At 41.4% G+C, this 21,188-nt stretch overlaps 1 protein-coding gene across 4 annotated transcripts in view; it reads right to left on the bottom strand.

Moving 5' to 3' along the window:
• Ints9 (integrator complex subunit 9) overlaps positions 1–21,188 on the bottom strand; it is an 86,582-nt gene that overhangs the window by 54,137 nt on the left and 11,257 nt on the right. For 2 of the 4 annotated variants that reach the window (XM_034497348.2, XM_076930842.1), the window contains exons 2-3: positions 7,538–7,665; positions 632–692 (exon numbers count right to left, since the gene is read on the bottom strand). In XM_034497348.2, coding sequence (XP_034353239.1) covers positions 632–692; positions 7,538–7,665 — 189 coding nt within the window. Of the gene's footprint in view, positions 1–631; positions 693–7,537; positions 7,666–12,124; positions 12,146–15,385; positions 15,492–21,188 lie in introns of those variants that run through there. The other 2 variants (XM_076930843.1, XM_076930844.1) reach the window with 2 other exon arrangements.

Raw genomic sequence — 21,188 nt, forward strand, 5'->3', positions numbered from 1 at the left:
CTAGTTTCAAATTATGCACCTGGCTTGCAGTTGAATCTGGGGTGCAGCTATAGGAATTAATTCTGAAACAAAGCCCACACTTCCTCAGCAGTCCATTATAAGTGGTAACTGTCCTACTCAGATGAATCATGTGAAAGATGTTTAAAGTCACTCAGCTTTTCAATTTTGAAGCTTAGGTGAGGATGAATGACTTAAAGGACCATGGAAGGACATGGAAAAACTCTGCAGGTTTTAATTTTCTACCTCTGACAAAGTGTGCCTATGTCACAGTTTTAATTTTTTTTTAAAGCATTGGGATCTCATCATTTAATAATCTGACCAAACTCTAATAAGCATCACCTTTGTGACCCTAGGTACAACTGTAGACAGTTTTCTTTTTCCGGTGATAAATTATTTGCAAATTATTTAAGATTTTCACAGACACAAATGTGACCTGAGGCCAAGCCCAGACAGTCTCTAAAGATACTTAAAGACAGCAATTACCAAGTATTAAAGCCCCTGACATGAGTCTCAGGGCTTGGGGGAGAACACACATGAAAACACACTCCTCCCTGAGTCATCAGCATGGCTCTGACAGGAAGGACTGCCTTCCACTGTGCACAAGCAGGCTAGTTCTTGTTTTACACATTACCTTGTCCAAAAAAGCATTTCCATCTTTCAGAGACCATCCAGGAAGATTAGATAGCCTGGGGCTGCAAAACAAAAATTGAATTATCTTGAATACATTATAATCTTCAGTGAATTCATGATGACTTTATATTCACCATACAGTTAAAAACAGTTAAAAGTTACTGGCACTGGTTCTTACCCAAATTAACTGAAAGAGGAGAACTAACCATGTTGTATTAACTTTAAGAATCCATCTTAGAGCTGGCTGTGGTGGTCCTAACCTATAATCCCAACAATTGTGAAGCTGAATCAAGAGGGTAGCACGTTTGAGGCCAGCTTAGACTACACAATAAAACAAAATAAAACAGCTGGGTATTATGGTATGTTTCTGTGACGGAGGCAGTGACTCAGAGGCCAGCCTAGGCTGTGCAGTCAGATACTATCTTAAAAACACCCAGGGCTGGGAATAGAATGTCTGGGTGATAGGATGCTTGTCTGTCACATGCATGGCTCCAGGTTAATACCTGGTATTACCAAATCAAAATAAAGGGTGGCTACGTGGCACAAGAACAGTTTAGAACAGAACTGAGGAAATTAAAAGAATTTATGAAGAAAGGAAAGAAAAGAGTGCAGATGAAATACTGAAAGCATTTTAGAGCTTCCAGTCACTAACTATCTTGGCTTTATCTTGTTTGTGTTCCACAGCCATCCTGAGTGGATGCAGAATGGGTAGCTTCACAGATGTTGACAAAACTGACTTAGGTTACATGCTGGGCTGTGAATTCTAAGCAAATGAACAGTCTGGATTCAGTGCTGACAAGTAGATCACACCAGGTCACCTGGAACTCTTTTCTACCTGTGATCCCCTTTGCCCAAGAAATTTGAATTTGTATGTGATTCTATGTATACAGATATATAAACTAAGGATATAGGAATGGAGAAATAGATCAGAAGAGTGAGTCTTGCTCTTGAAGGACCTAGGCCAGGTTCCCAGCACCCACACTGAGTGTCTCAAATTTGCCTGTACCTACATTTCCAGGTTATTCAATGTCTTCTTCTGGCTTCTGAAAGTACATGCATACACACAGTACATGCAAACTCATGTAGGTACACACAGACACATGCGTACACAACACACAATAAAGTAAACAAATCTTTAAAGTTAAGAACTGAAAGCAAACATTTACTAACAATCATAAACAATCCTCTGGCATACATATAATCTTACCATCTACTAAAGATCAGAGAAAATCTGCATACTAACAAGATGGCCATGCTTATTTGATTTTACATACATAAATAAGTCTTGGCTAAATAACTGATTCTGTAGAAAGCAGGTATCTTCAACATTTTTTTCAGGGTTGATCAACATTTTAATACTGTAATCATCAGTGTTGAGAACGATGCTGTGCATGAATACATGATTTAATAAATGACAGAAACAGGGCCATTTCAGAAATTGTTGGACATTCTATCCTCACTCCATCCAACAGGCTTATGAAACTTAAGCCAGCAACTCAAACAGCAATGTAAAATTGTAATTGTGTTTATTCTGTATGCGTGTGTGTGTCAGGGGTTGCATATGTACCATGGCATTCATGTAATCAAAGGATAACTTTCAGGAGTGGGCTCTTTCTTTTCACCAGGAGGGCCCTTGAGATCAAGCCAGGTCATCAGCTTTGGCAGCAAGTACCTTTATCCTCTGAGTCACCCTACCTGTTTCTCTGTGTAACAGTCCTGGCTTCCTAGAATTCTCTCTGTAGACCAGGCTGGCCTTGAACTCACAGAGATCTGCCTGTCTCTGCCTAAGTGCTGGGACTACAGCTTTGGCAGCAAGTACCTTTATCCTCTGAGTCACCCTACCTGTTTCTCTATGTAACAGTCCTGGCTTCCTAGAATTCTCTCTGTAGACCAGGCTGGCCTTGAACTCACAGAGATCTGCCTGTCTCTGCCTAAGTGCTGGGACTAACGGTATGTGTCACCACTTTAAAATCAAACATTCTAACACAATACAATCCAAAGATACATTTGGATTTACTAACTTCATTAATGTATGAATCTCATACTTGCACATAAGTATGGCAGGAAAATATTAAGTCTTTGTTTTCTGTAATTAAACCATTATGTTTTCATAAGAATGAAAAATCCTGTATATATAATAAAAGGATTGCAGTTCATGACATGCAGTCAACTGGGGTGGAGGTGATACAGGCAGTGTGCATGGGCACTGCAGAACATGATGCTGTGTACTCAGGACCGGACTGAAGAACACAATGTTGTGTACTTAGGACCTGATTGCAGTGAAGGCGCATGAGGCAGCACAGGTGAGTGCAGCTAAGAACTCCATTTGACTCTGAATTAATTTTTGGTCATTGGACATTCAGAAACCTTTTACTTTTGCCAAATCTACTACAACTTTCACAATCAATTGTGTAGGGTCCCAATCTACAATTTAAGAAGCTTGGTACAGCTGGGCAGTGGTGGCGCACGCCTTTAATCCCAGCGCTTGGGAGGCAGAGGCCAGCCTGGTCTACAGAGTGAGTTCCAGGTCAGCCAAGGCTATAGAGAAACCCTGTCTCAAAAAACAACAACAACAACAACAACAACAACAACAACAAAAAAAAAAAAAAAAAAAAAAAAAAAAAAAGAAAGAAAGAAAGAAAGAAAAAAAAGAAAGAAAAGAAAAGAAGCTTCGTACTTGTCACCCATGGCTTAAGTTTCTAATTATGGAAAATGAAGCTACTCTTTCCTAAGAGTTATAAAAGATGACTTCCTATCCAGGTAAATGGTTTTCTAGATGGTGAGACTAACTCAGTGTACATTATAAAGGCTGAATTAAAAAACCAAAACCAAAACAACAACAACTACAAAAAAACGGGCCAGCAAGAGAGGTTTGCAGTAAAAGTGCTTGCCAGGCAGACCTGAAACTTGAGTTCAACCCGCAGATTCCACGGTAGGAGAGACGCAAGTTCTGAAAGATATCTCCTGACCTTCATGCATGTACTGTATGCATGTCACGGCCACATACACATCCCACACACACACTAAAAGAAATTAAAAATCAACCATTTATTCCTAGTAATTGGACTTTGCTGTATATACTAGAAATCTGAAAATGCCAGTAATTCAGGAGAAAAAATTAGAAAAATGATGATCGGTGACGAACACATGATATTTAACTATTTTAGAACCATTTCTTTGACACAAAGGATACTATTAATTTTTTATTAAGATTTTTAAAAAACGATTTCCTAGTATGAAGTGCATACATCTTTAAATCAGAAGATAACAACAACAAAGACAAGATACACTTACTCCTGAGACCAGATCTTGGGTTCAGACTCTATCTTAGAGAAACATGGCCTAAGGTTGAATTAACCAACAAGCTGGCACCTAGCACCAGTTTCCAGGTTACTCTCCAACAAACTTGCACCTAGCACTAATTTCCAGGTTACTCTCTAACAAGCCTGCACCTGGCCCGTTACTCCCTAACAACCACCAAATCAGGAGGAAAGCACAAGTTAAGTTTATGATTTGGATCCCAGCACCAGCCAATTATTTTAAAGGGCAACAAAATTCCATAATAGACCCCACCCCCTAGATGTGTGCCAGGCTAGAAACCCCCTTGATTGTGAGCTCACCTCTATAAATGCCTGCTTGAAACTGGGCTTGGAGCTTCACCCTCCCATCCTGCTGCATCAGAGACAGCGGTGTGGCCCAAGCTTGAGCACTAAAATCAGCTCCTAGTGGTCGTTTGGATTCACGAAATGGGCACAACACTGTTTTACTGAGCACTTGTTACACTGTTTTACTGAGCTCATTTCTCTACTCTATCAAGTGTAGAAGACAGGGAGGAGCCAGTGCTGTAGGGCACCCTGACTGCGGATGGAACACACCTGTCCTCCCATAAGACAGGCAAGACAACAGCCAGAGAACAAGCTGCTTGGAGGACGAGGCACCAAGATAGTAGCCGTAGTAGCATAGAAGATGCCTAGCAAGGACCAGTCTAGGCAGGATCAAGAGACTTCCCTATCCATATGATCCCACTGAGGTCTAGAGCCCCAGGGTCCAGGGGAACCGTAGAGGGTGTGGGTGTGGAGAGCTACAGGAAGGCAGCAGGCATTTTTACCATGCTAGTAGAAACCAGGAGAAAGCTAGGGCCCACCAAGAGTGAAGAGCTGAAGGGTCATAAGAGCAGTGAGACAAACAAAATACTGAGAGGTCAGACAAGCTTAGGCTTGCATTTCTGCAGGATGACTCTGGGGAGGATGGAATCCTGTCTTCTGATAAGAGAATAATAACTCCAACCCAATTATGAGTAACATCAAATACACCCATGTTAGAAGACTATATAAAATAATTGTACATCTAAAAACACCAAGGTCATTAAAACAGATAGACTGAGAAGCTCTTCCAGATTGAAGGGGGCTCAAAACCAAACAACTGAATACAGTGTGTGATCAATACAGGATCCTGGATCACAAATTCCCCTATGTTTTTGCTATAAATACTGTATAATGAAAGCTCATTTGGTCAAATGAAGAAATACAAACATATTCAGACAAAGACTTAAAAAGTCAGCCAGGTGTGGTGATGCACACCTGTGATCTTAGCAATGGGGAGGTTGAGGCAGGAGGATTATGAGCTTGAGGGCCATCTGGTCTGGAGATGCAGCTCAGTTAGAAGAGCTTGCTAGCATGTGCAGGGTCCTGAGTTTAACCCTGAGCATGCCACAGGCATGGACACCCCACCCCAAATTTGCACTACAGCAGAGGTACAATAATTTAACAATGACACTTTAGTAATTAAAAGCCTCTGAGCAGGTCAGACAGCATGGGCTCCAAGGAGGAGAGTGATTCACTCACAAAGCCAAATATTTTCTGAGCTTCTGTTACAGGCCAAGATTTGGTCTAAGTGCTGAGGATGCAGTAGAAACAAAATCCCTGTCCTTATAAAACATCTTCAGTAGAGGAGAAGTTAATATGCATATATGAAGTAATGTAACAGGAAGAGCTATAAACATAAAGCAGGGTAACGGGACAGGGAGAGAACACTGAATATACTTACTTCAAGCAAATGTGTCACAAAGTTTCTGGCTGGCGGGCAGGAGACACTTTAAAACCATGTGTTTGTGTGGTGTGGTGTGCTGTGCATCTTCATGTGGAGGCCAGAGGCGGATGCCTCTGTGATCCCTCCCACTTTCCCTACTAGCCCAGTGCTCACAGGTTCAGCTCTAGCCTAGCTAGCCTGTCCCAGGGGCTCTTTGGCTCTGCCTCCTCAACATCAAGATTATAAGCAGTGGCCATGCCTGCCTGGCTCCTATGTGGGTCCAGGCCTCACACTTGCACAGGAAGTGTTTTAGCCGGTGAACTGTCTTCCTAGTCCCAAGAGACACTTTTTAGAAAGAACCCCAAGAACTGCCTGCCATCCAGGAGTATTACCTCCCTTTGAAGTTTAAAAGAAGGGCAGGAGAGGATGGCTGTGGCTTTCCCTCCTCCTCAGTGCTGGTGACAGAGGATGAGCAGGAAGGACAGCGAAAAGCTGGTGCTGTCTGGCCAATTCTGTTTTAGTAGTCAAATTCATGAGCCTACACAGCAGGTGCCTCCTCTGTAAAAACCTTCATGGTGTTTACAGAAGGTAGTTATCATAGACTAGAAGTGTTTGTTCATCTCCAGTACAGGCAGTCTCCAGCTGTGCACTACCTTTCCCAGGTGACAAACTTCAGCTCTCTGAGGGAAAGGAATCAGTTTTGTGATGTCAGTAACCCTGGTCCCACATAGGACAGATTTTTAATAAACACCAAAATAATAAGTATTTTGTTCTGTGTGGGGAAAAAAGACAAGAGTATCCATTTCTTTAAATAAGTAACCTGCCAGCTAAGTAAATAAGCATCCTCCCCAGTCTTGGATAATACCTGTATTTAAAGTGCTGAGTATAGTTATCAGCGAATCCCATCAACTTTGTATAAAATGTAATCTGAAATTATCTGTGACCTTGTCCCCACAGTCCTTTGTTATACATTTTATTTCAGAAAAAAAAAATCAGTGGTTGATTATGATTTTCTTAGATGGTGCCTGGGCTGTTGTGTGAATAGTCACTGCACTTGGTGCTGTCTTCAAGAAGGACTGAGATGAACTAGATGGCTTACTCAGTTTGCTGTTCTTTTAAGCTCTTCAATTTGTTCATATTGCTTTTCAATCTCATCTTTTATATGTGGTTATCTTTTTTTTTCTTGTGAGCATATCTGATTCTAAAAGCCACTTTTCTTACAAACTGCTCTTTCTAAGTAGAAACAACATGAGAAACTAGTTTCTTAAAATCTTAGTTTAGTGTTAACAACGCTGATTATAGGGGCAAGGCAATCTAGGTGACTTAAGACATGGATTGGGGAGAAACACAGATACATGCATATACTCACGCACACATACACACATGTACCCTCAGAGACAGACAGACAGACAGACAGACAGACACACACACACACACACACACACACACACACACACACACACACACACATTGACTAATATGAAAACAATGCACAGAAAAGAAACGCCAGCCTCTTTCCATCAGGACCCTGAAAAGGCAGTTAAATGATCCTAAAATTCAATTCTGGGGCTCATCAGTTAGTCATTTGTTAGCTCTTACATGAATTAGGAAGACAGATAAAATATACATGACCTCTGTTACACTGTGCAGTTGCAGAAACATTTTGCAGAGGCCCAGAAGTTGGAATAAAGGAGCTAATCAATAAATCAATGGAGTACTTTCTACCAACACATCCAAAGGAAATTATTTTGATAAAACAGTTTTAAGGGGGTAAAGCAAATATCTGAGACCACACATGGTATCAGTAATGTTCATAGTAATGAGTCCCATCTTTCAGGGAACTAAAGCTCATTTTATCTCAGGATGCATCAGCACATACCTTTGAACAAGAGGCAAAGGAAGGAAATTGAGGGTAGAAGTCATGTCCAGTCCGCAGTCCAACATAATTGTGGTGGATTTGAATTTGAGCACGTTGCATGGTAAAGTTGGGTGCCCTGACAGGCAATACTAGAAAAAAAAAAAAAAATCAGTTATAGAAACAGCCTCGAAAGTGAAGTAAGTTAAAAGCAGTCATCTTCTCCTTTAGGAACAGTGTATGACTCATCTAGCCTTCTATGTGACATCATCTTTTCCCATAAGAAAAGTGTATGAGCTCAGCTAGCCTTCTATGTGATGTCATCTTCTCCAAGGAGGACAGTGTGTGAACTCAGATAGCCTTCTATGTGACATCATCTTCTCCCTTAGGAACAGAGTGTGAGCTCAGCTAGCCTTCTATATGACATCATCTTCTCCATTAAGAACACAGTGTGAGCTCAGCTAGCTTTGTATGTGACATCAATGTGTGACTCAGCTAGCCTTCTATGTGACATCTTCTTTCATAAAAACAGTGTGTAAGTTCAGCTAACTTCCTATGTGATGTCATCTCTCCCATAAGGGCAATGCGTGTACTCAGCTAACCTTCAATGTGACATCCTTTTCTCTTGTAAAATACGCAACAGTCTCAGATCCTAACAGTCTGGGATAGGTCATAGTTGTTCAAAGCACATGACTCAGGCATGTACCCATCTGCCTATGGGCTCACAGATGCCTACTGTCCCTCTGCACCCAAGTGCAATATTCCAAGGGAATAGACAATGAAACTCACTGAGTCCTCAAATTATGTTTGAGTTTCTCTACCTTTAAATAGTGGCTTTTCTAGAAAATTGTTGCAGACTACACATCAGACAGGGGAGTCATAGCTAGAATATATATAGAACTGCAAAAATTAAAACATTAAATAATTTAACTGGTCAATGAACTAATAAACTTAGCAGAAACTTCTCAATACAAGTGACCAATACACATTTTAAAAAGTGTTCATCGTATTTTGCTATTATGGAAAAACAAATAGAAACGCTTCTGGATTCTAGCACACCCCAGTCACAATGACTCTTGTTAATGGAACAAGCTGATAATGGTAGTGTCTGCCTGCCGTCCCAGTACGTTGAGGCAGAGGCATGAGAAGCAACACAAATCTGAGGCCAGTTAGGCATCTTATTATGACCCAATCTAAAAAAAATAAAATAAAAGCCCAAACAAAGACAACAAGTGCTGGTGGTGGTGTGAGGAGGGGCGTGTAAACTGGTCCAGGTGGCATGGAGTTAAAAACCTAAGGAGAACTGCCACGAGTCAGCTACGCCACTCCTGGGCATATGGCCAAAGGATCCGACCCAAAGTCAACCATAAGCCACAGAGACACTTACACACCTGGTTTTCCTGCTGCCATATGCATAACAGCTAAAAGCCTGTAACAAGTGTAAATACCCAAGAAGAGATGAATGGATAAAGAAAATGTGGTACAAATGGGTCATGAAATTTTATTTAGCTGTAAAGGGAAAAGAAATCATGGAATTAATAGGAAAATGGACAGACTTGGAGATCACTATGTTAAATGAAATAAGCCAGACTTGGAGATCTTGAGGGAGCAGGAGAGGGCAGAGGAATATATGTTACATGAAGTGGAATTGGAGACTATGTGGGGGAAGAAGAAGGGAGCCAGTAAGGGGGAAAGGGGTGTGAGTAGGGTAGTGGGGAAGACTTTTACCATGAAAACTACCAAATGAAATTCATTCCCCAAGGTTTGCCAAGACAATGCCCTGACCTGAAATCTCATGCCCTTCTCAGTGTAAACAGAAGGATGCATGATGCATGGAAACTTTCCTATTTGGGGAGTCCTCTGTCAGTACTGTTGCTGTGTTTGTGGGTGCTTGCCTCAGTTGCTCTCCTTTACTTCTTTGAGACAAGAGTCTGTCACTGAGGCTGAAGCTCATGGATTTGGTGAGGCTGGCTAGTCAGCAAGCTGACCTGGCCAGGGATCTCTCATCTTTGTCTACTCAGCACTCAGATTACAGATGAATGTTACCATAACCAGCTGGGGATACGAGTGCAGGTCCCTATGTTTGTAGGATACACATTTTATGGGCTGAGTTGTTTCTCAAGATCCATCGGCCATCTTCAAGAAGGAATAAAAGAACTTCTCTGACTCAAGCAATTTTGGAAAAGATTCCAGTGAACTGCAAGCCATGCTCTTAGTCCTCTCATCTAACACAAGGACAAGTCAGAGCAATGTAACATCCACACCCAGCTTCCCACAGCCACCCATTACTCAGGAAAGTCTTTTAGGTGTATACAGCTCTGCGTGCTCTTTGTAACATGTAGGAACTTTCTACTTTTCCTCAGAGGACAGTACAGGAAATGGTCACTTGTTTTAAACTGTTTGCATATTTAAAATATTAACGCCAAGGACCAAGAAGCTTAGTGCTGTGTAAGCTTCCTTGGGGACAAGTCAAGAAGAAAATGGGAGGGGAGGCAGAGGAAATGTTCTACTGCTAACCTTTTAGCAAGTAACATCCCTCAACCTAGTCACTGCTTAGCTGCAAATGACCCGAAGAGCAGCTTGTGGCTTGTAACTATTAGGTTAAAGATGAGTCAAAGTCAGAAACTGAACCAGCAACAGACCTGAAGGCTAAACTGATAACAGCAGACATTATGACAATTAACAATTACTTCTTAGCCCAAAGATAATGAAAGCTAAAAGGTAAGCTCACATGATAAATAGTTTCCCCTCATCACAAACACCCACCCTGAGTTTTAGATCACACAGAACAACTTTTAATGGAAACACTAGTCTGTTTTTAATCTCAGTTGGTCTAGGAAGTTGGAGCACAAGTTTTATGGCTCCCGTTCTCACTGGGTAGGACAGTTTTATGCCACCCCAACAGATGTTACAATGAGCCCAAAACTTGGAGCAGCCAGTTTGTTCTTGTCCTAGTCAGCTTGTTTTATTCACAAGGTATCGTTCTTACTTTCTAACTGTGTTGACAAAATACCAAGACCAAGGCAACTTATTAAATTGGAGTTTACAGTTTCAGAGGATTAGAACCCAAGGCCAGCATGGCAAGGCAGCAAACAGGTAGGAAAGGCACTGGAGCAGTAGTTGAGAGCTCACACCCTGGGACACAACCAGGAGTCAGCTAGAGCTAACAGGGAATGGTTTAGGCTTCTGAAATCTCAAAAGCCTCCCCCAGTGCCACACCTCCTTCAACACGGACATATCTCCTAATACTTCCCAAACAGTTTCAGAGACTGGGGGCCAATTATTCAAACATATGAGCTCATGGGGTCCAGTCGCATTCAAAGCACCACATAAAGGCACACTTGCTTTCCTTACTTTCACTTCTGTGTGTCTGCTTCCTTCAATAAGGTACTCTAGGCAAGGCATCATTTATTACAGTCATCAACGGACAAAGGGCTGTATGTGTATGCAGAAGTGTTCAGAGTACTTAAGAAAGGTGACTGGTCCTGTTCCCATTTGCCTAATTTCCAAGGACAAGGAAACTACATGTTACAGCGTCAGAAGAGGTGACATATGAAGAGGTCCTTCTGCTTCCCAGAGGTCATCATGGATCACTGCAGAGACAGTGCTGGCCAAAAGTTCCTCCAACCAGTAGAGAAGCATACCCCAGATCACCCAGGGACGACTGTCTCTAGAGATGCTCTCTACAAGGCCTCTAATGGGCTCTGACCACAGCACAGCTAACCTGTAGTAAGGGTTACAAGACCAAACCACAAAAGCCCAAGTCAGCATGGATCTTCACTTTTAAAATATACAACTATGTTACAAAAATCTTCAAAAGTAGAGGAAAGAGAAGTATTAAAGTCATAACTGTCTAATTATTTAAGCATTTCCTTTCACTTTATGTAAAAGATGAGGGTACTGTATGCTTATACTGTATACACAGATATACATGCAGGCACAACACATAAAATAAATTTAAAAATTTAAAGGTGTAATTTATTATAAAATTTGGGTGCTGCTTTTAAAACTCATCATGACTGTTTTCCTCTTCTCTGTCACATGACATTATATGTTCATTGGTTATGCAAATATCTCATCACTAGCCAGCAAATCTTTCCCTTTTAATTGAACACCTAAGTTTGCACAGGCACTCAGTTATAAAAATGGCTGTGCTGATCACATGGTGTTGGAGGTTTTTTCCATACTGGACTGTTTCTTTCATGCATTCTCAGAAGTGGTATTAACTAGGTCAAAGAGTACAAGCATTTTATGGCTCTTAAAATCTGCTGCCAAAATGCTTTCCATAAAGCACTGTGCCTATGTACATCACTGCTAACAACTCAGATTTGTTCTGCTGGTACATTACAGTCAATACCATCTGGATCCTACAGTTTCACCAAAACATCCACAGAACTACTACAGTAGCTATCTAAAGGCAATTAAATGGTCCTAAGCAAGAAAAGTAAACTACTTGATAAGTGGCTTTAGTTTTGAGGATGTTTGATAAAATTATTTAAGGATGGGGTCTTTAGAATATTATATCCATTACTAACAAGACTATAAATCACATTTATGACCTTAAATGTCAACAAATGTAATGCTTTCAAAATGACAACCAGGTAGCTTTACCTCCTGATCCGAAAGACAATCAATCTCCTAGAAGTCTTCCAAAATGGTAGGAAATTCTAAGAATTGCATAAAAAGAAACAATAATTACAAAGTTGGTAGCTGTGATCATGTGGCAAGTTGGATTTCAGCTAACTGGCTTTGGGTAAGTGTGCCATCTGCAAATGGATGAGGCACAAAGTATCCCATTGTCTCTTTCCCCCTAGTCTTGCTGCAAGTAGTTTTGCTTGCTATGCGGTCATTATGACCTAGAGTTTGTTAGGTATCACCACCTGTAAATAATTTACATTTAACTCCTTAACCTGAGTAGGAAATATTTTCCTATTATATAGATGAAGCTAGAGTGAAGCACAGGCATGAAGTGTACACAAGATCCCAAAGCAGTAAGAAGCCCAGTAGAGTTGCTGGAGGGATGGCTCAGCAGTTGAGAGGACTGATTGCTCTTCCAGAGGATCCCGGTTCAATTCCCAGAACCCACATGGCAGCTCACAATTGTCTGTAATTCTGGGATCTGACACTCTCACACAGACACACATGCAGGCAAAACACATAAAATAAAACATTAAATAAATGAATAAATAATGTTTTAAAGAGTTTAAAAAAAAAAAAAAAAGCAGCGGAGCAGAACTTGGATCTAGGGTAGTGCGTGCTAGAGAGTCAGCATGCTGAGTCAATGCAGCATCCATCTTGTGCTGGACTTGGAGAAAAGGATACCCAAGAGAGCTAAATCTTTTTAAATAGTGGTGTGCTCTAAAAGGCCGTACACTGAGCTGGTAAAGATGCTGGCTGGGAAGTCAGGAAGGAGGAGATCAGCAGGACTAGGAGAGGGCAAACAGGGAAGGGGGGAATACGATTAAAATAACATTGTGTACATGTGTGGAAATGTCACAGTGAAACTTGTCATATAGAGTTAATACATGTTAAGACAGGGGGGTGGGGGGAGGCGCCAAGGTCTTTGCTTTGTGTGGTGGCAACTGTGATCTAAGCACTGGCGAGACGGAGGTGAAAGGGTCCCAAGTTCTAAAGTTTGGGCTACAGTGGTGTTGTAGGCCACTTTAGGCTTCACCAAGACCCTGACCCAATCAACCACCCACCTCTTACAACTTGCTAAGGTACAAACGACACAACAAGGAGAGCAAAGACTTTAACAGGCACTCATTGAAGATGACACTGGTCAGTAAATAAAATGTCAGTCGACAGTGATCCTTAGAAAGATACGCTAGCCAGCATGCAGGGCAACAACTGGAAGTCTGCGTGCACTGCTGACTCGTCCTCGCTGCACGTATAGACAGCTCATCAGCCTCACTGTATGGATGTAAGAGAATCAGCTCATGCATCCACAGTGATGGGTATTTGGCTTGTACCTAAGAGCAGTGTGGTACAGAAAGTCTACACATTTTCTGTGATTATGAATAATGCTGCTATACATGTCTACATGCAGGTTTCTGAAGAAGCCCACCCCTGCATAGAATGTCTCTACAGCAAACAGGTAAGTATTGTTGGTGATATTAAAGACACATTTAACTTTTTAAACTTTCTTCCAAAGTGAAATATTTTTGGCTTAAACAAACAAACAAAAGCAAACAAACTAGCGGTTTTTATTGAGGGGCTGTGTATCACAGCATCCAGTATATCAAGTGACTTCCATATAGAGTAGTTCTTACTCTGTCTCTAAGGGAGGACTACCTTGAGTAGAAGCCAAAAATCCTTTAGGTTTCAAATTTCTCAGTGGACAAATGAGATTTAACTAAATCATTTCTCAGTTTTCTTTTAATACAAAGATGCTTTTAAAATTCTATACATGTGCTTATACAATGAACACATTGGGAGGAATTCCATTACTTAAGCCTTAATGATAAGAGAAACTTAGTACAGCAGAGGCTAATAAGCTTTTCTCCACTCCGGCTCCCCTCCAACAAAGCACTGCCCTCAGTAACAGCAGTTCTCGAGAAGACCTTTTATGTACCAGCAAGGATGCACAGGATTCTTGCTGTGAAGGGGAAATGGGGTGGGCACCCTTTTGTTAAGAACTTTATGCTTTGTCACCCTGAGCCACTGAGCTAAGTGTGCTGAATCTGCAACTATGACATTCCTACTAAAATTCTTTTCGGCCAGGCCCTCTAGTCAGAGAGTTCTTTAAATATATTGCAATTTTATCTGTTAATCTTGTACTTTCTTTCACTTTTTAGCTTGATTCTATGTTGTACAACTGTTAATGTGCCCATCATGTTCACAGTCAAACTAACTACACAGCTGGGTAAGATAAGAGGGGCAGAAAGTCTACAGAACGTGTGTAAAAAACCTGTAATATACACAGTAAAGGTACTTCCAGCCTGGGGGGGTGAAGAGGGACCACACACAGCTGAGTAAGTGACACCCGGGGCTCTCACTCCTTTGGACCCTAGTCCTGTGCCTTGCATTTCCAAAAAAACAAGTCCAGATGCGGAGGGAAGTTTTATAAAGCAATACCCCAGCCAATAGATGCTCAGAAGGGGGAGGAAATGCTCCCAGTGAACAATAACGGCAAAAGGTACAGGTCAGGGTTGGCTAGGGATTGTAGGCTGCCTGGCACCAGAGACTGAAAAAACGTGAAGGAGTTAATTAGAACAGATGAGAAAAGTTCAGACCAATGCATGTGACTGCTTATGCAAAAGGAAGCAAATTACCCTACTTCTCCCTTATCTCTAATTGTTAAATAACCCCCACCCTACATACCCATTTATTTTTCTTTCCCCCCTTCCCATTTGTCTTAGCGATATAACCTAAGAGATAATGCTTCACTAAGCTATCTTAATTCGTGGAGAAAAAAAAAAATCAAAGTGTGGTCAATGCTAAAGCTTTCCAAACTTAAGATAAAGCACACTAAAAATGCATGACCAATGGCTGGACAGCTCAAGGCACTGTCTCTTTCCTGTGAGGATGATGACTCTTGCCGTTTCCTTTTCCATGTGAGCACTGTGGTTTCTAAAGCAATGAAGGCATAGCTCACACCTTTAAAGGATGCAGCCTGTGGGCTGAGGACACGATAGTATGTTGGGGGCCGTGCAAGATGAACAGCAAAATGGCTTCAGAAGTCATGGAACACAGCCCACTGGTTAGCACAACCATGATGGGTGTGGCTTGCTCGGAGAGGCAGGGGAACAAGGACTACTTGTCCTGCACCTGCAGTTGCTCTAGTGGTCACCACATCTATCCTAATCTACGAATTGTATGAAAACTCTAAGGGGTTTCCAGCCCCTCCTGGGCAGTGTTGTTGGCACTTACAATAATAGCGATTGATCTCTTCCACTGTTGCTGGAGCAGATTAGCGATTCAACCACCACTCTCAAAAAGAACTGAAAGATGGAGATTGTTTCTAACGTCCACCATCCTTAGAAAGAATTTGGAGATACAAATTGTTAGTGAAGTCAGGTTAAGATGTTTTTGTTAGTGGTTAGATACAGAAAATGTTGGGGATCAATTTAGAAAGGCACAATTTTGATAACTGAATAAGGGATGTTTTTAAGGTCAGGGAGAAAGAATAATGGCAGCCCAACTAGTACTAGTTGACATGCTTTTCTTGCTAAAGCAGGGCTGGTGATCAACCATTTTTGTCCTCAGCTTCCTGATAAAATAAAAAAATTGCTAATGAGTAGGTATGCACCTTGAAGATTTAAAGTAGAAATGATTGTTTTTTCTTTATAAAAGTTTAGATTTGTGATTAAGATTTTTATAAGATTACTTTTAAAGATAAATTATAAAAAAATTGATCCTTTCTTTGTGACTGCAAATCACAGCCTGCCAGTACAACAAAGTAGCTGAGAAAATTACCTTGCTTGCTTTTATTAATCTATAGCAAGTTGCTTAGTTATGAATGTGTGCGGGTTCTTGGGAATTATCTGGGTTTTTTAAATCCATAATATGTAAAACATATTATTATTTGAGGGTATTAGGGAATTGGGGAATAAGTTGATTCTTACATACATTCATTATAATTGTTTACTTAAAGAAAAATAGAACATAACCACACTGTGTTTTTTGTACTGCTTGAGAGATTTTGCTGGGATATATAAGCTATGGGAGAAAAAATAAAGTTGTTGGAGCTTTGCTCCATCCACCAAATGTGTGAAAAAGAAAATATATATATATATATATATATGTAAAGTTGTTGGAGCTTGTTGAGGTTTGCTTCATCCACCAGATGTGTGTCTGTGTATATGTGTGTTACCTCACCCTTTTTGATGGCCTCACCAGTCCCAGAGGATTAAGTTTTATTCCCTCAGAGAAAAGTCTGCTAAGTGGCCAATGCCCCACTCTGCCTTAGCTTACCTGTCATGTCAAAGGTGGATTTTGACACAAGTGTGCTTGCTTTGGACACTGGGTGTCAGAGTTCTAGCAATTTCCACAGCTATAATGCTTTTATTTCTTTGAGACAGACAGGATCTCTGAGCAAATTCTTGCTATTTCGGCATAAAACAAAACAAAAGCAACAAAACATTCCAAGCAGGCATCATCCCACCATTCCACCACATGGAATTCTTATTTCTGTACTTGTGACTATTTTCTTTAAACACCAGCCACTTTTTGTTGTTGGTTTGTAAAGGAGGAGAAATAGAGAAGGCACAGGGCATTTGTGCCTGTAACTCAGGCCCTCAGGAAGCTGAGATAAAAGAACTCCTGTGAATGAGGCCAGCCTGGACTACATAGTAAGAGCTTCCTCAAATAAACTAAGAGTGGGCAAGATGGCTTATAGGGTAAATATACCTGCTACCAAGTCTGATGATCTGAGTTAGTCCCAGAACCCACATACTGGGAAGTAAACCCGTGCTCAGTGCTCACTGTCGGAGTGAATGCTCAGTGCCATCCTGTGAAATACTCACAGTTGACTATTCTCAAAATGAAAAGCTTTTCACAGTGACACTTGTCACCTTGTGAAGGTTAATCTTGATCATCAACTTCAAGGGCTTTAGGATCACTTAGAAGACAAACTGCTGGCATGTCCATGAGGGTGCTTCCAGAGAGATTTACCTGTTGTGGAAGGATTATTTCACAGATAGTGTTCTGGACTGAATAAAAAGGAGACAGCAACCAGTGTAACTGCTCTGTTTCCTGACAGTGGATACAATATGACTGGTTGCCTTACACTCTTGCCATGACTATACCCTCAAACCCTGAGACAAAGTAAGCCTTCCCTTAAGTTGCTTTCAGCAGGTATGTTGTCATGGCTATAAGCAAACCAACTGGCCACATGTTGGTTGCTCATTCCTTTATACCAGAACTGGGGAGGCAAAGGCAGATGAGTCTCTCAGTTTGAAGCCAGCCTGATCTACACACAGAAACCCTGTTGAAAGAAAAGCAAAGCAACCACAGATCTGTTTACATTAGGATATTAAATCTAAGGTGTGATTGTGGCTATATGGAACAGAGACTATTTGCTAATCTCACTTGTAATCAGACATAGCTATGAAAAGAAATCTCAGCCAAGGGAAACCAAAGTGGTATATGCACCTTAAGAATTCATCCAAAGGAGAGGGGCATGCCTTTCTTTGCCTCCACCCCTTTTTTGTTGGCTAGGATAGGGATATAACGGCCTAAGCAGGCATTCATATTGGAACATGAAGTCACATGTTACAACATGCTAACAGGAACCTGAACCCACTACACCAACCCTGAGCTATTTATCTCTGTACTTGGTTTACACAGGAATGCTGTAAGCATCTGTCCTGTGTAAGTCACTGGTAAGTTTCTGTCACTCAGGCTCAATCTGGAAACTGAGTCATACTTTGGGTGATTCACACAGAGAGTCTCTCCATCAGCCTATTAGTGCTCCAGTATATCAAAGTGTTAGTCACTGATTACAGAGGATTACAGGTGATTTTTATTTCTTTATATTTCCCTCCCTGAAAAAAAGAAAAACCTATCTACAGTAGTGTTTATTAATTTTTTAATAGTTATTTTTATTTCCAGAAAAGCCCTTAAAATGTACACATTTAGGGGTAGAGCCGGTTCAGTGTTTAAGAGTACTGGCTGTTCGTGTACAGCACCTGTATTCAGTTCCCAACAGCAACTGACAGCTCACAAGCATGTGTACCTCCAGTTCCAGAAGATCCAGTCACCTTTTCTGACCTTCATAATGACCTGGCATGCATGTGGTGCACATACATATAGTTCAGACAAAAACAAAACACACATACACATAAAATAAATAAGTCTAAAAAATTTACATGTTAGTCAAATATTCTTTTGATTCCTCCCTGAGGAGAAAAGTTTAGTCCAGTGGGTTTTTCTGGACAGAACCCTGCTGGCCTCGCTGCAGCTTTGCACTGGGTCTCAGCAGCTGGCCCAGCATAGAAGGCATTTTAGCAAGCTGAATTTTCCAGGGGCACCTAGGGAACCCAATATGAAGACGGCAACCCCCCAAAGCAGCATGTCAGTCCTCTGCAGAGCTACAAGAAATAGGCAGGGGACCTTAGGCTTTGTGTCGCTCAAGCTAATAATATCAGTTTCATACTTCAAAAATTTCGGGTCAACATTATGCTGAGTAAAGGAACAGACACAAATGGGACAGGACATATGGTGTCGCTCTAGTTAAATGATGCTTGAGAGCAGGCAAGCACAGCACCGACCTAAACCAGAATAGGGAAAGCTGCAGATGTAGGGAGGGGTGAGGCTGTTGGCTGAGAGAGGGACACGTCTGACAGACATGTCTTCCACTTTAATGTGCATACATGGGTGCATACATAGGTTAAAACTCACCCCACTGTGTGAATGATGTCAGATGGGGTTAGTTTTACTGTGTGGAAATTTCTGCTAAAAGCAGCACATCCTGTACTTGCAGTGCTTAGGCAGCTGAGTCAGTACCAGTTCAAGGACAGGTTCACCTACATAGTGAGTTCAAGGTCAGTGTGGCATCTCCGTTTTAGTTACTCTTTCACTGCTGCTGGCTTACAGTTTCAGAGGTTTAGTACATTATTATCATGGCAGGAAGCATGGTGGCGTGCAGGCAGACATGGTGCTGGAGAAAGGGCCAACAGTTCTACATCTTGATCTGAAGGCAGCCAGGAGGAGACTGGATTTGTCTCACACTGGGCAGAGTTTGAGCATATATATATGACCTCAAAGCCCCACCATCTCCACAGTGACACACCTCCTCTGACAAGGCCACACCTTCTAATAGTGCCACTCTCTACTGCCAAGCATCCAAACACATGAATCTATGGGGCCATACCTATTCAAACCTCTACAGTCCCCATCAAAATGCTGTCACAAAACCAAACCAGGAGCCAGTGAGCATGGCTCAGTGAGTAAAAGTATTTGCCATGCAAGGCTGACAACCTGAGTTCTATCTCTGAAACTCACAAGAGGTGGAAGGAGAGAAAGAGCCAAGGCCATAAAATGACCTCTGCCCTTTCCATCTACATCATAGCATGTGCACTACTCTCCACACCTGTCCACCCCAATAACAACAACGATAATGATATTAATAATGACAAACTAAATCAGAACACTGCAACCTCACAGCTCTGAACACAACATCACTGGCTAGTGAGTCATTGGTTGATGGTTCTGATGATATTCAAAGTATTTATTGAGTCTGGAAGAATGTGGTCTTCCCACTCACCCCTGAGTTTCTCGACAAAGACAAAAAGCCAAGGAATTATTAGCACCGTTCTCTCTTTTTTAGATCCCAGTCTCTTCTCATAGTCTAGCCATCAGCTAGTCTTACTCTTCCCAGGATGCCTTTGCCATCCTCTTCTGACCCCACCCCCCATGAAGCAGACAGGTAGTTCCAACTTTGGGCTTGCTCTGATGTGCTAAGCTTCAACTCTGTATGCTTGATTACATGCTGTTTTCCAAACACTTTGTACCTGCAGCCAGAGTCATACCTTTTATTCTGCAGTCCCAAGTTTTTAATTATACACAATGTGGTTCTTAGTCCTATCTTAAGATTTGCAAAGAGATGAATTTAAAATCTTCACATGTTCAAAATTTGTACTTTTAAGATTGCCTTGAAACTTTCATGGAAAAGAAAAATCCTGTTAATATTTAGACTACCAAGTTTGTATAAAAGCCCAACAGCTATTATTAAACACTAAATGTCACTTGAAAGCCCCCTTCCAACAGTTCCTGGGTGATAAGTCTGTCCAGTCTCACTCATTATGGTAACTGCTGTTAGTCAAACTCACAACCTTTTTGATGTTAATAACATGGGATGAAAATGATATTCCACAATAATGAGCTGTAAGTACCACACTGCTGTGAGGAGTAAGAACCAGTTGGTTGTACTTGCCTATCACTGGAGAAATGAACACCTTAAGTGTACATCCTTTTTACTTTTAGCTGTTTTCTCCACCTAGAATAAGACACAACTCTTCTATTTAGACATATATACCAATCAAAGTACTTCTGCATGAGTGGTGCTGAGGATGGAAAGCAGGGTCTAGTACATGCTAGGTAAGCATCCTTCCACCGAGCTACAATCCTCTGCCTCGGGAGCTTTGTAAAGGCCAGCTCAGATTTTACTTCTGGAAGAAGCTGTGATTCTCTAGATGGAACTCATCCTTTACAACCTGTAGCTTACACAGGCCACTACTGCCTTTTTGGGGGATGATCCCCCAAAGCCCATCAATAACATGCTGGAATAACACACTGCAGGCTGACCGGCACATTCCACACTACTAACAGTGCTGCTTATAAGACAAGCTCAATATTCACTCAGTAACACTCACTAGACTGTCCCAGACAACCAGACAATGGGTTTTTGCTACTGCCTCTCTTACTGGTAATTAGAGGTCATCATTCTGCAACAGTTTCTTCTTCCTACTGGAACTATGCAGCTTGAATCAAATACCCTTTAAAATAAATAAGCTGCCAGGTGGGCCTGGCTCTGAGCCCCCTTTTGTTCCCATAACATTTTTTTAAAAAGCATGTAAGTGGCAATTATGTTTATTTTAACAGACTATCTGTTTACATTTCTTGCCTTGATAGGGTCTGTCTCTGGAGAAAGAGCTATTTTTGGCTGCTGTTTTTTGAGGAAACTTTGCCATTTCTTTTGAGGTCACAGAAGTCTTATTATTTCTGTGAGTCG

This window comes from Arvicanthis niloticus, chromosome 3 (assembly GCF_011762505.2).
Source record: "Arvicanthis niloticus isolate mArvNil1 chromosome 3, mArvNil1.pat.X, whole genome shotgun sequence".
Classification (NCBI taxonomy): domain Eukaryota; kingdom Metazoa; phylum Chordata; class Mammalia; order Rodentia; family Muridae; genus Arvicanthis; species Arvicanthis niloticus.